At 42.5% G+C, this 17,454-nt stretch overlaps 1 protein-coding gene across 2 annotated transcripts in view; it reads left to right on the forward strand.

Annotated features, from left to right (window-relative positions):
- Positions 1–2,619: 2,619 nt before the first annotated feature.
- Positions 2,620–17,454, forward strand: part of ksr2 (kinase suppressor of ras 2) — a 490,636-nt gene continuing 475,801 nt past the window's right edge. For both annotated transcript variants that reach the window (XR_010977280.1, XM_068055178.1), the window contains exon 1: positions 2,620–3,033. Coding sequence is in view for 1 of the 2 variants with exons in the window: in XM_068055178.1 (XP_067911279.1) it covers positions 2,857–3,033 (177 nt within the window). In the remaining variant the exon portion in view is untranslated. The remainder of the gene's footprint in view (positions 3,034–17,454) is intronic.

The following is a 17,454-nucleotide window of genomic DNA, read 5'->3' on the forward strand; positions in this document are numbered from 1 at the left end:
CTCCTCATTAAATTTTGACACTAGTCTTAAATGTCTCAGCACACCAAGGTTTTTCTCTGAATTGGGGATAAGGTTTGAGTGATTAGCAGCATTTTCATTTTGTGTTTGCAGTCTCTGTAACTCAAACCTCCTTGCTGCTGAAGTTCTGATGAACGGTCACAGACCTGAAACGTTAACTCTGCTTCTCTCTCCACAGATGCTGCCTGACTTGCTGAGTATTTCCAGGACTTCCTGTAAGTTCAAAATGGTTGGCTAGACTTTTCACCAGTTCAGGGTTCTTTGCTTTTTGTCTGAAAGTGATTCTCACCTCTGTAGCTAAGTTTTTTAAATCATCAAGACTTAATTTGTTTAACTGATCGTGGGATATATCTCCCTGCTCTACAAACTCCTTAGTAAATTTGGCCAAATCTTTTGTTTTCTAGTACCATAGAGAAAAAACAGAAGAATACAAGAAAAGTTTAGCTTTCCACAATTTTCAAGGTTAATTTTCCTCCCATTTTCCAAATCTCTCGTTTGTCTGGCAGTTCAGATCCTGGCTTCGAGCCCCCAATTTGTTACGGCTATGTGGTGTGATGTGGGTGGTTCCCACTGTTCAACTGCCCAGCTGACCGCAGCAACTGTATTTGTATTCAGGGTTTTAGCCCCTTGGCGTTTTATTTTTCAAATAAACAGACAGCGACAGTTTTTTCTTATAGATTTTAAAAACAAAAAGTCAATTGTTCATTTATCAAAGCACCTTATCTCGAAATTGTCGCAACCTCATTTACTCATGCATTTGCTCGCATACACACACACAAGAAACAGATAGAGAAGGGAAAGAGGTAGTGGGGGGAGAAGGGTTATTATAAACTTGTTGAATTCTCTTGAGACTCAAGTTCCAGATAGTTGGAAGCCTGAGATGATTGTAGATTTCTCTCTTTATTGAAGGTTCTGTTGAAGATGGTGGGTAACTTCTAGCTCTCTCTGCTGTATAATGTAGATGTCAGATTTTGTCAGCAGGGCATGGGTTTTCTGGCTTGCTGGAATGCCAGCTGTTACAAGTAGCTTCACCTCTGGGTCAGCCTCTCTCTTTCCCTCTGGCTGTCTTTGTTTTAAGGTAAAACTGTGTCACCTCTCACCTCCGTTAGGAGACACGCTGGTTTCTCCACCCATGGTGATTGCACAATGGCCCAGGACGTGGCTACTTCACATCTCCTTTGTTTTAGAAGCAGACATTCAATTCTGGAATGTTTTTAGGATAGGTGTGAGATGGGTTTCATTAGCACACTTTGGCTTTGAAGATTAGTCCTTTGTCTTTGTCAGACTGTTTGAATACACAAAAGGCTAAGTCCCCTTTTCTTTGGTGCCCATTTTGGACCATTGTTCACTTTTTAAAATAAAGGTTCATTTTTTTAAAGGAAAAGTTAATTTTTTCATAACTCTTCAGAGGTAGTCCGTGAATGTTGTATCATTGCATTTCTGATGGCAAACAACACAAAACTAGTGGTAGGACTTAGTGCTTTAGAGTTTTTCAGTGTCCAACACTAGTTATTTGTTAATTTGCTTTATTTTGATTATTAGATTAATGGAAATAATAATACTTATATTTGAACTTTATTGTGAAATTACTGTTTGAACAATTGACTTTTTGAAGTTGTTTTATTACAATCTTTAATTATTCTCATAACCTTTAATCGTATTTCCATCTGGGTATCTATTTAGCTCTTTTATACAGCAGTTAGTGAACACAACATCATTTACTGATACTTGTATCCATTACAATACAGGGGGGGGGGGGGATTTTCAATCTCACATTAAGTTTGTTAACTTTGAACCTGAACGCAATAGTTTTGTGCTTACAACCTAAGTCGAATACACTCACATCATTTGTGTTTCTCAGCATTTTAGTTTGCATTTACACTATATGTATTGGTGTAAAGCAGTTTTCATCTTGCACTGCTGCTAAACCTGCGCGGTATAAATGAAAAGTGAGGGCCCAGCATGACTCAGAAGTGAAACGAAGTGAGACCCTGTGTAGCAGGGCGTTTCACTTCCCTTCCCTCCAGCTACAGGCAGAACACTTGTAATGAAAGAGCCCTCTGCTCTGAGCTTGCAATTAGATTATAACTAGCATCGATGGGAAATTAAATGGTCTTGCAGCATCTCTACAAATGAAATATAAATGTGCCCAAAAGGGCTTGGATCGAATCACCCCTGTTTATTTTTGCAATGAAAACAAGTTCAGCCTTTGCCAGTTCCTTCTCAGTTGTCATTGATGAGGATTATGAATATGTTTTTATTTTAGAAAATTTGCAAAATGTACGATTAAACCACAAAATAAAGTCAGATATTTCCATTTTCAATGGGTTTTATTGCGATGTCATACATGAAAATAGCCGACAGCTCCTCCAAAGTGGCACATTAACGACGTAACAAGACATAATGGGTGAAAGACACCAATATTGTTGCATTGGAGAAATCAATAGAAAAATATGAAAGATTGAAGTCGAATTAGGAGCAACCAAGTGAACTTTCTTTCGCTGTTTGTGGTCTTTGCAACAATTTCAATCCGCGAATTTATCTCGCGAGAGCTGGCGCACTGCCCTCCCCTCTTTGATTGACAACCAAGATGTCGGTGGAGAAAGAGCTCCCCGGTGCAAGCTGCAGGGAACGGCGACAACAAGCACCTGCAGCAGAAGCGCGCAGCTCGCCATAGCATCAGCAGCACAAGCTGTTCTACTGAACAAGGCCATTATCTCCAATCAAACTCTCCCTAACCGCATGGAGTCAATTTGAATTATATATATATATAAAATTCCCTCAGATTTATTATTCAATCTTGCTGCTGTGTATTTTTAATATAAATAATTTCCAGTCATGGATGAAGATAATACGACAAAGAGCGAAGAACAGCATCTAACTTTGCAAAAAGCATTGCAGCAATGTGAATTGGTCCAAAATATGATAGACATCAGCATCTCCAGTCTGGAAGGGTTAAGGACTAAATGTGCCACATCAAATGACCTCACGCAAAAAGAAATAAGAACACTGGAGGTAAGGAAAATAATAATGAAAAATGAATTAAATGTTTGTTTCCCCCACCCCCAAATATTTTTGTATCTCTGCATTGAATTTTAAATAAATGATGTAAGCTTAACATATAAAGGGGGCTGGCTGAGGGCTAGGTGTCTGCTGTATTTTGTTTATATACAATGGTGTGTGCAGTGTTATAAATTAAGGAGCTGCAGCAGAATGAAGTGAGTCTGCGCATTCTGCAGGTGGTGGAAAGGTGGTGGGCTCTGTTATAATTGTTAGTTTTATTTATTTATTTAGACTAATTTAAAAATGAATACATGTCATTTCAAGAAATCCTGAATTCTACGTTTTGCATCGATGAGACTTGATAAGGATGTGATACAAGCTAAACAATAAAAGCGGTAATTAAAGAAATTAAAGAGAGCGTACTTCTATCTACGTACAGCTCAAGATGAATTGTAATACGTTGCATGACCATAATTAATAATATATTTGTGGGACCACTTGTCTTTTTATGGTCCTGCCGTGAACTGATAGAGATGTTAGCTGCCTGATGTCTTTTAATGTACAGCACATCGTGGCTGGGACCAGTCACACTGATGGTGCGTTCGTAGGTGGGGAATTTTTCGGGTCTTAACTTCACAGGGATTTAAATGACTGCGCTATTGAAGCGTGACTTATTTCTGTAGTTCTGAATCATTGTGGTCGGTTCAGCTTTAGAGTTGTTTTAAGTTCTGAACTGAAATGTCGCAAAATTCTCAGATTAAAAATGTATACTTTCCATTCTAAAGAACGTGCGCTTAGATTTAACTTTTGACTCGGGGAGCTTCTTTCGCCACCGATATCTGGAATGGAAATTAGCATTTATTTTCAAAGCAGCATATTGATGTTCTCACTGAATTGCTCCTGTATTGTACTGGGGACTACATGTAATATTGCAGATTACACGTTTCCGAAGGCTGCATCAATGTTGGATGCGGATTGTTTTGCAATATTTCTAGCAGTGCTATATTTCTGGGCGCTGTATGATCCCATAGACAGTATCCTTGGGCGCTCTGCCATCCCTTAGAGATAGACAACGAGCAATGTCTGTTTGAACTGCACGGGAGAGACAGACAAAAGTAACGCAATTCCAGAAATATGCATCAATATACTGTCCAGATGTTGAAGTTCTCAAGGTATGCAGAGGTTAGCACGGCGCTGGGCTCCTCGTGTAGCTGGCGACATCTACTGTTCACCGTTGTAGCCTTGAAGAAACTCCAAAAACACACAGCTTCTGGTCAAAATCTTCGAAGTGAAATCCCGGACCGCGCACCATGATTTGAACCTGCTTTTATTGCAGTCGTCTGCAAATGTACTAACTCTGAACTAATTTGCAGAAGGTGAAAGACATTAGTTGACCTGAAGTATTAACGAGTTTTTTGTAACTTAGAAGCTAATGAACTATTTCGCTAGTAAATTAATTAATTAATTACATTTCAAAGAAAACGGAAAATCAGTTTTGCCGTGTTAGATTTCGTAGAAAAATGTTGTAACTTGATTTATTTCAAAAAATACAGTCCGATGTAATTTTAAAAATAAACTTACAAAATCATGTGTTGGACTTGTCATGAACCTTGAATAATTATAGTACTGCAACAACACAAAGACGTTTAAAGGTACCTTCGTTGTATTTTGTGATATACATATAGTCGTGGGAGTCAGTTGCCAGCATTCGCCAGAGCTGGCGGGCAGCCATAAAGACAGGGCTAAATTGTGGCGAGTCGAAGAGACTTAGTAGTTGGCAGGAAAAAAGACAGAGGCGCAAGGGGAGAGCCAACTGTGCAACCGCCCCAACAAACAAATTTCTCTGCAGCACCTGTGGAAGAGCCTGTCACTCCAGAATTGGCCTTTATAGCCACTCCAGGCGCTGCTTCACAAACCACTGACCACCTCCAGGCGCGTATCCATTGTCTCTCGAGATAAGGAGGCCCAAAAGAAAAAAGAAAGAACATATAGAACAAACTGTCGCAGATGAAAGATACTTTTTTGAAGTATTGTTAAGGATCTGATAAAACTTGGGGCAGCTTTGAGTCTGGATTATGCTATATTTTGCTAAACAGCAAATGAACATTTTCTTTCCATTTTCATTTACAAGTAGCAGAAGCAGTGGGAAAGTGCAGGAATTGATGACAGTTGACCTAAAATGGGGAGTGTGTTGCAATTTTCCATATGCAAATTAGTTGAAACACTTGTTGCTGGTTTCTTCGAGCCCCGACTGCGAGAGCCCTCACTGAAGGGTTGGATGTGCAATAAATTGTGGTTAGAAGCAGGCTCTGGTGCCCACGCTTCACTTTGTAGACTTAAAAGTTCCTGACATCATATCGGGCAGATATGCACGCAAAGTGAAGTCAAAATGCTGCAATGAGGCCAGGTCGTGTCATGCTCCTACTGACATACAACATTTACAGAATGACAAGGTGCAGCACTATTGAGTGCACTTAAAGAACATTACTCAAATTTACATTAGCAGAGCAGTCTGACCACAGAGTTCTAAATATTGTCAAATGTGCTAAGAACAGTCTTTCTAAAATGAGTGCAGATTTCCAGTTACCATGGAGTAAAAGTGGAAGCTAAATGACTATTTTCACGACTTATATGGCTACATAGAATTAACATGAATACAATCTCATAATTTGTATGGATCTGTAGATGTTTAATTCAAGATTATACTGAATATATTCCTCTTATTTAATATGGTATGGTGACTCATTGGAATGGCACATTAGGGTACCAATACATAATAGAATGTGAGTTCCCTTGCAATTACTTTGCACTCCTGGTGTCACCATAGTCAGAGTAGGGTGAAAAACGTTTCCCTATAGGGAAGGAGAAGAGAATCCACCTGGTCGGCCTGGATCATTCTATTACATCTCTTAAAGGGTAGACTTAGAGCCTTATTGGCAAACTGGGGAACAGATTGCCTGTCCATCCCCTTGGTGTGGCGAGTAATACCAAAAAAGCAATGGAATGAATAACTAAACAAAAAGCAATTCAGATGACACTAAGAATTTGGTACAGATTTGTGACTTAACAATATAGTGATTTCCTTCTTTAGGTAAGCCCAATACAGTGTGAGGCTTTCTGGTTGAGATATGTCACCATATACCATTCTGGTACTCTTCCAAAGAGGGGTTTATTTTTAGGATCTAATAGTGGGATGCTTCAGCGCAGTATTGAAAGAATTCTGTGTTGCTTGAGGTACTGTCTTTCAGATGAAATGTTAAACCACATGGACATGTAACATTCCATGGCACTGTTCAAAGAATGAGCAGGGAGTTCTGCCAATGTCCTCGCCAACATTCAACCCTTAACCAACACCACCAAAACACATGAACTGGCCATTTTTTAACTTGCTGTTTGTGGTATCTTGCTGTGTGCTAATGTAACAAGACTGATTACAATTTAATAAATAATTAATTGGTTTTGAAGCAGTGGGAATACCTTGAGCAAATGAAAGGAATTATATGAATGCAAAAGTTTTTTCTATTGGTGGCGTTGTAGCTGTAAATATTTAGCAGTAAAGTTATGAACATCTTAACTTCTTGGATTTTACCTACATTTTATTATATAAACATTTTTCATATCATTAACACAGTAGGTAAATATTGTTGCAAACAAATACTTTTCAAATATGTTTTTTCCAACAAAAAGTAGACATTGAAATTTTAATTACAGAATCATAGAATGTTACAGCACACAAGGAGACCATCATGCCTGTGCTGGCAATTTGAAAGAGCTATCCAATTAGTACCACTCCCCTGCTCTTTCCCTATAGCCTTACAATTTTCTCCCCTTCATGTATTTATCTAATTCCTTTTGAACATTACTATTGCATCTGCTTTCACAATGCTTTCAGGCAGTGCATTCCAGATCATGACAACTTGCTGTGAAAGGAACATTCTCCTCATCTCACCTCTGGCTCATTCGTTAATTACTTGAAATCTGTGTCCTCTGGTTACTGACCTTTTTTCCAATGGAAACAATTTCTTCCTTATTTCCTCCATCAAAACCCTTCATGATTTATATTGTATTTAAGAATATAAAAGTCTCCAGTTAAATATTTAAACTTTGCCAAGATAAACCACTTAGACAGATGATCACTGGATTTATAATACAGTGCAAAATAGTCCAAAATTAGTTAACTTGGTGCTTGAATCAGATCCAGATCTGATGCAGAACTGCCCAAGTGTTGGTCTTCCCTCCCCCTCACCACATGGTGTGCCAGTGAGTTCTGAGAAATAAGCCATTAAGTCTCACACAAACATTATCCAACAACACAATAAATCTGAGCTATGTCCATCTTTGAGAAAATCTCTCTCCTGATTTAATTATCTAAATGACGTTGTTTTCAAAGTGTCTGAATCATACTTATCACTGATTTACATAATTTAGTCCTATTAATGGTCTCATTTCCTAATAAAAATATGTTAAATTATGTAGATTTTTAACAGAATTCTTAGATTCACCAGACTCAGAGGATAAGACCAATGACATTCTACTGATTTGCTTTGGGAGTGTAATTTAATAGAAATGATAACATACTACCGTAGACAAATTTCATAATGATAATTGTTTGAGAAATAGTATAGTCCGATGGATTAGAACACCGTTGGTTGGTTTCTTGGATCGCAGTTTCAATTCAGCCCAGACTGATGGGTTGAGATATGCTTTTAAAAGCTGCTTTACTGGTCTGTATTGAATTTGGCCAATTTCAGTCTAATTCCTAGAGCATATGGGCAGGGTATTTTGTGACTATGCCACCAACAGAGCTTCCCATCTTCTGCGATTTTTTTTTTGTCCATTGAGTTAACAGGCATAACATTGGAGCATTTGTCACCATGATTTTTCAATAAACTGCCTGCTGCATGCAAGGCCCTGCGTGTATTATAGTCTCATAAAATTCTGCCCTAAGAACCCATACCACAAAACTTTCCGTATTTTGGAACTGATGTTGCTAATTTCACTCAAGGTGTCATTTGCACTTCAACTTTAACATTGCAGAAAAGTTGTTTATGATGTGCTAAAATTGGACTGTCAATATGGATTCAGGTCAGCAACTTTGAAACTAAAACTGAAAACCCCTCGCAGCTGGCGGTTTCACACCTGAAGCACAAATTCCTTACCGTCGTCCAAAGTCTTCGGTAGTTTGAGTTTTCCAGTTTCAGCTTTTTTTTTTGCTGACGGCAGTATTGTGAGGTCATGATATAAAACGTTGAGGATAGCTTCCAGTGCTAGTGAGGTAGGGAAAGGCAGGCAGACAGTCAGACCCAAGACTCCTTTTTTAGGGGAGATGTCAGCGTTCTGCACATCGCGTTCTACTTTTCACGGGCGGTTTGTCGTTTGCAACCCTGTGAAATATGTTTAAGTTTCTTGTACTAAATGGTTCTTTACATATCACTCCTATCAAGGGGTGCTCTCCAATACCCAGAAATCCACTTAATTTTAACTAAAATAACTGTGACTGAAAGAAATTGTCACTGGAACATACTATCTTAGAATTAAAAAACGAATTAAATGTCATGGCCTTCATTTCACACAACTGTTTATTACATAAGTAAACTTAAACACAGATTATAATTAGAACAACATCGACACAATATTGAAAATGATTAAATAAAAATCCAGCTCCAGCTCTCCATGTATCAGTGTCCGATGAATGTTAATCTATACTGCAGTATAATAGTTTGCAAACTCTGTACCGCACAGAGTATTCTTTTATTTCTACTGGCGCTCTACCCATCATCTTTCTCATTGTTGTTCAGAGTGCAGGGATATCATTTCAGCATTCTCTTCTTCTTCTCGCTGAAGTAGTTAACCTGGCTCTCCAGAGCCACAGTGAACTTTGATTTGCTCTCAGTTTTCTTTGTGCTGTGTTGCTTTAATCCGGCTACAAATATGGCACATGTTTATGGAAATCACACTGGTGCAGTAGGGCATGTCTTTTGATATTGGGATATATATTCCAATCCCCAGTTCTAACATGCCCTCCTCATTTTGAAGAAGACAAAAGTTAAACCTATCAGAAGTAGCCTTTTTCTTTCATCATCGTGGGTCTTATATTTACTTTAATAGAAAGAATTTAATTCACAAGAAAATCAAATTTTTTTCATAGAAAGCACACCATTTAACATTTGAGATTGTATTTAATTGATTCTCAGTTGGGTTTATATTAGGTTGCTTGTCAGTTTTAAAGCAGAATTTACTTTCTATAAAGTTAAAGTAGTATGTTATAGAAGATCAGAAAGATCGGTTGGTTTAGCCACTACTCATGCATATACAAACCCTAAGAAAAATAAACTTATCTAGATCAGCCACATAAATACTGTGGCTACAAGAGCAAGTCAGAGGCTGGGAACTCTGCAGTGAGTAACACACCTCCTTACTCCGCATCATCTACAAGGCACATGTCAGGCATGTGATGGAATACTCTCCACTTGCTTGAATGAGTGCAGCTCCAACAGCACTCAAGAAACTTGACACCATGCAGGACAAAGCACCCCATCCACCATCTCAAACATTCACTCCCTCTACACACCATTGCTGCAGTATGTGCAGCTACATGTGGACAACAGCTGCTTTGTTATTGTTAGCATTGTGAATGGAGCTGAATATTGCAACCATCGGTGAGCAGGCTCTTTTGATGGATTGAAGGTCACTGATGAAGCAACTGAAAATAGTTGGGTCTATAACATGCCCCAAGTAACTTCTGTGGCGACATCCTCTGATTGAGATGATTGGCCTCTAACAACCACAACCATCTTCTATGGTGCCAGATATGACTCCAGCCACTGGAGAATTTTTCCCCGATCCCCATTGAGTTTTATTAGATTTACTAGGTACCACACTCGACCAAATACTGCCTTGATATCAAGGGCAGTCAATCTCACAACTGGATGTGGCAGGGTTGCAGAGTTTTGACCTGATCTCTTGGTCATGGGATTGCTCAGATCAGTCTATGGCATGGTGCGTTTGCTGTTTGGCAAACATCTATTCCTGTGTTGTAATTTTATTACATTGCCACCTCATTTGCAGTATGTTTGCTGCTTCTGTCAGCATCCTCTTCTACACTGCTCCATTCTACATTCCCAGACTCTTCATCACTATCCCTAGGTATGTCCTGTCCCACCGACAGGACAAACTCATCAGAGATGGTGGTATACAGTCAGGAGGGAATGGCCCTGGGAGTCCTCAACATTAACTGCGAACCCACCTGAATTCTCAAGGCATCAGTTCAAACATGGTCAAGGAAACCCCCTGCTGATTTCCATCTACCTGTTCCCTCAACTTATGTATCAGTACCCTTCCATGTTGAATACTACTTGGAAGAAACACTGAGGGTATTAAAGGCTCAGAATGTACTCTGGGTGGGGGACCTTAAAAGTGCATCACCAAGAGGGGCTTGGTAGCACCACTACTGACCGAGTTGGCTGAGTCCTGAAGGACATATTTGCCAGACTGGGCCTGTGACAGGTGGTGAGAAAGTCAATGAGAAAAAAATCTATTTGACCTCATCCTTACCAATCTACCCATTGCAAATGCATCTGTCCACGACAGTTTTGGTAGGAGTGACCACTGCATAGTGGAGATGAAATTCTGTCTTCACACTGAGGACATCCTTCATTGTGTTGGGTGGCACAACCACTGTGCTAAATGGGATAGATTCAGAACAGATCTAGCAGCTCAAAACTAGGCATCTGTGAATGCTGTGGGCCATCAGCAGCAGAATTGTATTCAACCACAATCTGTAGCTTCATACCCCGCCATAACCCTCACTCTACATTACCATCAAGCCAGGAATTAAACCCTGGTTCAATGAGGAGTGTATGAGAGCATGCCAGAAGCAGCACCAGACATACCTAAAAATGTGATGCCAACCTGGTGAAGCTACAACACAGGACTGCATGCATACTAAAGAGTGGAAGCAGGATGCTATAGACAGTGACCCCAGACCAACAGATCTTCCACATTCAGTCATGAATGGTGGTGGACAATTAAACAACTAACCGGAGGAGGAGGCTCTACAAACAACCCCATCTTCAATGATGGGGGAGCCCAGAATGTCTGGGCAAATGACGAGGCTGAAACAATTTGAAACCATCGTCAGCCAGAAGTGCCAAGTGGATGATTCATCTCTGCCTGCTCCTGAGGTTGTCAGCATCACCGATGCCAGTCTTCAGTCAATGCGATTCATTCCATGTGATATTAAGAAACAGCTGAGCACACTGGATACAGTAAAGGCAATGGGCCCTGATAACATCCTGGCTGTAGTACTGAAGACTTGTACTCCAGAACTAGCTGCACCCCTAGCCAAGCTGTTCCAGTATAGCTCCAACACTGATATCTAAGTGACAATGTGGACAATTTCCCAGGTATGTCCTGTCCACAAAAAGCAGGACAAATCCAATGTGGCCAATGTGGCCCCTATCGTTCTACTCTCAATCTTAAGCAAGATGATGGAAGGTGTGTCGACAGTGCTATCTAGCAGCACTTACTCAGCAACAATCTGCTCACCGATGCTCAGTTTGGGTTCCATCAGGGTCACTTGGCTCCAGATCTTATTACAGCCTTGGTGCAATGTGGACAAAAGAGCTGAATTCCCGAGATGAGGTGAGAGTGACTGCCGTTGATATCAAGGCAGCATCTGACAGAGTCTGGCATCATAGAGCCCGAGTAAAATTGAAGTCAATGGGAATCAGGGGAAAACTTTCCACTGTTGGAGTCATATCTAGCACAAAGGAAAACGGTTGTGGTTGTTGGAAGTCAATCATTTCAGTCCCAGGACATCGCTGCTGGAATTCCCCAGGGTAGTGTCCTAGGCTCAACCATCTTCAGCTGCTTCAACAACGGTCTGCCTTCCATCGTAAGGTCAGAAGTGGGGATGTTTGCTGATGATTGCACAACGTTCAGTACCAATTGCAACTTCTCAGATTCTGAAGCAGTCTATGCCCACATGCAGCAAGACCTGAACAACACTCAGGCTTGGGCTTATAGGTGGCAAGTAACATTTGTGCCACACAAGTGCCAGGCAATGATCATTTTCAACAAGAGAGAATCTAACCATCTGCCCCGATGTTCAACGGCATTACCGTTGCTGAATCCCCCATCATCAACATCTTGGGGTAACCATTGACGGGAAACTTAACTGGACTAGCCATATAAATACTGTGGCTACAAGAGCAGGTCAGAGGCTGGGAATTCTGCAGTGAGTAACTCACCTCTTGACTCCCCAAAGCCTGTCCACCATTACGAGGCAGAAGTCAGGAATGTAATGGAATACTCTCCACTTGCCTGGATGAGTGCAACTCAAACAACGCTCAAGAAGTTCGACACCATCCAAGTCAAAACAGCCTGCTAGATTGTCATCCAGTCCACCACCTTAAACATTCACTGCCTCCACCACCAACAGACAGTGTGTACCATCTACATGATGCACTGCACTAACTCGCCAAGGCTCCTTCAACAGCACCTTCCAAACCTGCAACCTCTACCATCTAGAAGAACAAGGGCAGCAGACACATGGAAACACCCATCACATGAATGTTCCTCTCCAAGTCACAGACCATCCTGACCTGGCAATATATCGCTGTTCCTTCAACACTGCTGGATTAAAAGTCTCAAACTCCCTCCCTGATAGCACTGAGGTTGTACCTACACCTGATGGATTGCAGGGTTTTAAGAAGATGGCTCACCACCACTTTCTCAAAGGTAATTAGGGATGGGCAACAAATGCTGGCCTTGCCAGTGACGCTCACATCTTATGAACTAGTAATAAAAAAACCTTCTTATTAAGCCAGGGTTGGTCCATAATCTTTGTATTCAAATCTGATGTAAACAAATTTTTATGAAGCCCAAAAAATATTTCTGCTTCAATTTGCCATGGTTCAGTACCAATTGCAACTTCTCAGATTCTGAAGCAGTCTATACCCACTATTAAGTTGTGCAGTGTGATTATAAAATTGCTCATTTGTGATCACAGATTCATGCATGGTGGTCAGTTATTCAGCACATCAAGAGTGCTAAGATTAAAGGAAAAACAACAAATACAGAGATGCATTGCTGTAGATCAGTCAGCATTTCAAAAGGAAAGAGGTGAATGATTCATTTGTAAACCTTCATCACAGTTCTTCCATCAAAGTCACGAAGGGCAATCAGGAGAACCTCCACAGAAATTTGAACTTCATCCTTTACTAGCTTGGCCAAATATTTATTAGACTTTTATCATACAACCAAATTTTTAATTTCATATTTTACCTTAGATTATGGGAAAGGAATTGAATAACTCTCCTAATTGATTGCTAGATTGGATAGATTTTGGCATTTCTTTCTTGCAAATTGGTATCAAAAGTGCAGAATTGGAAGTATTTTGTGCAATGTATTACCTGGTGAAATGTCATCAGGTTTTCAGTCAGTGAAGCATGGTGACAAGAGGGACATTAATACAATGTTGGTAAGAGTGCACTGAACATAACATGAATGTGCTACTAAAAAGAGTTGGACAATACCTCTATCATAATCGAAGATTAACCATGAAATAAATGTGGTTGAATGATAAAAGTTTAATAATCTTTTGGGCATGCTAGAAAAGGATGTGCTTCAAATTTACTTAGGATTTTCTTGATTGCCATAACTTCAGTGGAAGATCCACAGAAACCCTGGAGAAGAAAGAACAAAAAAAGAAACTTGCATTTATATAGTGCCTTTCACAACTACTTTGCTAAAATGTTTCACAGTAAAGTACATATGAAGTCTAGTCATTGTTGTAATGCAGGGAAAGCGGCAGCCAATTTGCACAGAGCGATGAGTTAAAGACCAGATCATCTGTTTTTGATGTTGATTGAAGGATAAAAGTTGGCCAGTACACTGGGGAGAACTGCCCTGCATAAATGCCATTTACATCCTTGTCAGGATTCTGCTCCAGACATGGCCTGCTGGGATCTCCAACAGTTGGGGGTTAGATCTGGCATAACCAGGCCCCTTTTTTTATTTCCAAAATATACTTTATTCATAAAAATCTGTAAAAAATACATTCCTAAACAGTTTAAAACAGCATCAAGTCAAAAAATACAAACAGTGCAAAGGTGATCAGTTTCCTTCTATACAATCATGAGTTGCCTCACAACCCTTCCATTTCACACATGTCGTGTCAGATACATTTTTACATTATACAGGAGACAGAAATTTTCCCGATACAGTTCGAGGGGTTTCCCATGGATCCAGCCCCTCAGTTCAGCTTGGTGGGGGGACCTTACACTGTGGTCTTTCCCCATTGAGCCTTTGCTGCGGCTGCCCCAAACTTTAGTGCGTCCCTCAGCGTGTTGTCCTGGACATTGGAATGTGCCAGTCTGCAACATTCGGTGGTGGACAACTCTTTGCGCTGGAAGACCAGCAAGTTTTGGGCAGACCAAAGGGCGTCTTTCACCGAGTTGATAGTCCTCCAGCAGCAGTTGATGTTTGTCTCGGTGTGCGTCCCTGGGAACAACCCGTAGAGCACAGACTCCTGTGTTACAGAGCTGCTTGGGATGAACCTCGACAAAAACAACTGCATCTCTTTCCACACCTGCTTTGCAAAGACACATTCCAGGAGGAGGTGGGCAGCCGTCTCTTCCCCACCACAGCCACCGCGGGGGCATTGTGCGGAGGGGGCGAGACTTCGGGCATGCAGGAAGGATCTGACGGGGAGGGCCCTTCTCACCAGCAGCCAAGCTACATCTTGGTGCTTGTTTGAAAGTTCTGGTGATGAGGCATTCCTGATAAGAACAGGTTTTTTTCCCCAAAATATACTTTATTCATAAAAATCTGTAAAAATTACATTCCCAAACAGTTTAAAACAGCGTCAAGTCAAAAAATACAAACAGTGCAAAGGAGATCAGTTTCCATGGGTATTCTGCTGCGGGGAGGTAACTTCACCATCTCCGAAGTTAAGGAGGTGGTGGGCGGTTGCCTCCTCGTAGCAGACGTGATGTACAACAACGCTCCGCTCCGGTTGATCAACGTGTACGCCCCGGTACAACGCAGCGAGCGGCTGACCGTCTTCCAGCCGCTCGCACTGCTGCTGGCGACGTCCAGGCCGGTCATCCTAAGCGGTGACTTCAACTGCATCATCGATGCGGCTGGACGATCCGGCAGTGACGACAGCAAACTGGACGCTACGTACAGATTCCTAATAGAAACAGTTAAAGATGCCAAACTGCACGACGCCTTCAGCAAACCTGCAGACGGAGCGCAGCGCAGATACACATAGTCAAGATCGGACGGGTCTGCCCGTTCCAGGATTGACTTCCTGTTTATGTCCCGTGCTGTCATGGTCGGATCCACCGACGTCAAGCCGGTGTTCTTCTCCGACCACTGCCTCTTACTGGCCGACTGTCACTTACAGGACGACCAGCGGGTTGGCAGAGGGACGTGGAAGCTCAATGCTACACTGCTGACCCCAGAGAACGTTGAGGAACTCAAAAGGGATTACAAAGGTTGGAGGACCATGAAACCCCGCTTTGAGTCTCCAGTTCACTGGTGGGAAGCGATTAAGGAGAACATCAAGAGGTTCTTCATCCACAAAGGTGTTCAGAGGACGAGAGAGAGACAGAGGGAAATGTCCCGACTCCAGAAAAGTATGCAAAATCTACTCCGGTTGCAGTCAATGGGGGTCGAGGTCAAGGAGGACCTCCAAGAGGTGAAGAGCCAGCAGGCCTCGCTCTTTGCCAAGGAGGCCTCCAAGATCATCTTCCGGTCCAGAGTCCGCTCCACCGAGCAGGATGAGACGTGCTCGCGTTACTTCTTCCAAAAGGTACACAGAGAGAGCTCTGCTATCAGCAGCCTGAAGGAAGAAGATGGCTCGGTAACGTCTTCGCAGTCCGACATACTAAGGATCAGCAAATCCTTTTATGTTGGGCTGTATGACGCGAAGCCGACAGACAGCAGAGCCTCCCAGTCCTTCCTGTCATCTGTCACAGAGGTCTTATATGACAGCAGGAGGGAGAGACTGGACAAGCCGCTAACTCTGGACGAGCTGACAAAGGCCATCGAGTCCTTCGTGATGAGTACAACTCCCGGAATCGACGGCTTACCGGTTGAGTTGTACTCGGCCCTGTGGGACTGGGTCGGCCCCGACCTGCTGGAAGTATACGAGAGTATGCTCCTGGCCGGCAGCATGTCAGAATCCATGAGGAAAGGCATCATCACCCTCATTTACAAGCGGAAGGGGGAGAGGGCAGAAATCAGAAATTGGCGGCCCATCTCACTGCTTAATGCTGACTACAAGATTCTGTCCAAAGTCATAGCCAGTCGAGTCAAGTCTGCTCTGGAGTTGGTGATCCACCCCGATCAGACCTGTACTGTACCCGGCAGGAAGATCTCTGATAGTCTCGCGCTACTCAGGGATACGATCGCCTACGTGCGGGACAGGAGGGTGGACACCTGCCTCATCAGCCTGGACCAGGAGAAGACTTTTGACAGGATATCGCACACCTACATGATGGACGTGCTTTCCAAAATGGGGTTTGGGGAGAGAATCTGCAATTGGATCAAACTGCTCTACACAAACATCAGTAGCGCAGTCTCAATCAATAGGTGGGAATCAGAAAGTTTCCCGATCCAATCTGGAGTCAGGGCTGCCCTCTCTCGCCTGTCTTGTTTGTTTGCTGTATTGAACCCTTTGCTGAGTCTATTAGGAAGGATGCGAGCATAAGAGGGGTGACAATCCCAGGCAGCGGAGGCACTCAGGTTAAAACCTCCCTGTACATGGATGACGTCGCCATCTTCTGTTCGGATCCGCAGTCTGTGCGCAGACTGATGAACATCTGCGACCAGTTCGAACTGGCCTCGGGAGCCAAGGTTAACCATGGCAAGAGCGAGGCCATGTTCTTTGGGAACTGGGCTGACCGATCCTTTGTCCCCTTCACCGTCAGGTCAGACTACCTGAAGGTGCTGGGGATATGGTTCGGAAGGGCCGGGGCATGCACCAAAACCTTGGAGGAGCGAGTAGCCAAGGTACAACAAAAGTTGAGCATGTGGGGGCAGCGATCTCTCTGCATTATGGGTAAGAACCTGGTCATCAGGTGCGAGGCGCTCACGTTGTTGCTGTACGTGGCGCAGGTCTGGCCCATACCCCACTCCTGCGCTGTGGCAGTCACCCGAGCCATTTTCCACTTCATCTGGGGATCTAAAATGGACTAGGTCCGGAGGGACACGATGTTCAAATCTCTGGATAAGGGCGGGAAAAATGTACCAATGTGGCCCTCATCCTGATGACCATCTTCGTGTGCGGCTGCATCAAGCTGTGTGTAGACCTCCAGTACACAAACTCCAAGTGGCACTACGTGCTGAGGTTCTATCTGTCCCCGGTGTTGCGAAGGATGGGCCTGGTCACATTGCCGCGGAACGCTCCATGCAGTTGGACCG

This window comes from Heterodontus francisci, chromosome 23, assembly GCF_036365525.1.
Source record: "Heterodontus francisci isolate sHetFra1 chromosome 23, sHetFra1.hap1, whole genome shotgun sequence".
NCBI classification, from domain to species: domain Eukaryota; kingdom Metazoa; phylum Chordata; class Chondrichthyes; order Heterodontiformes; family Heterodontidae; genus Heterodontus; species Heterodontus francisci.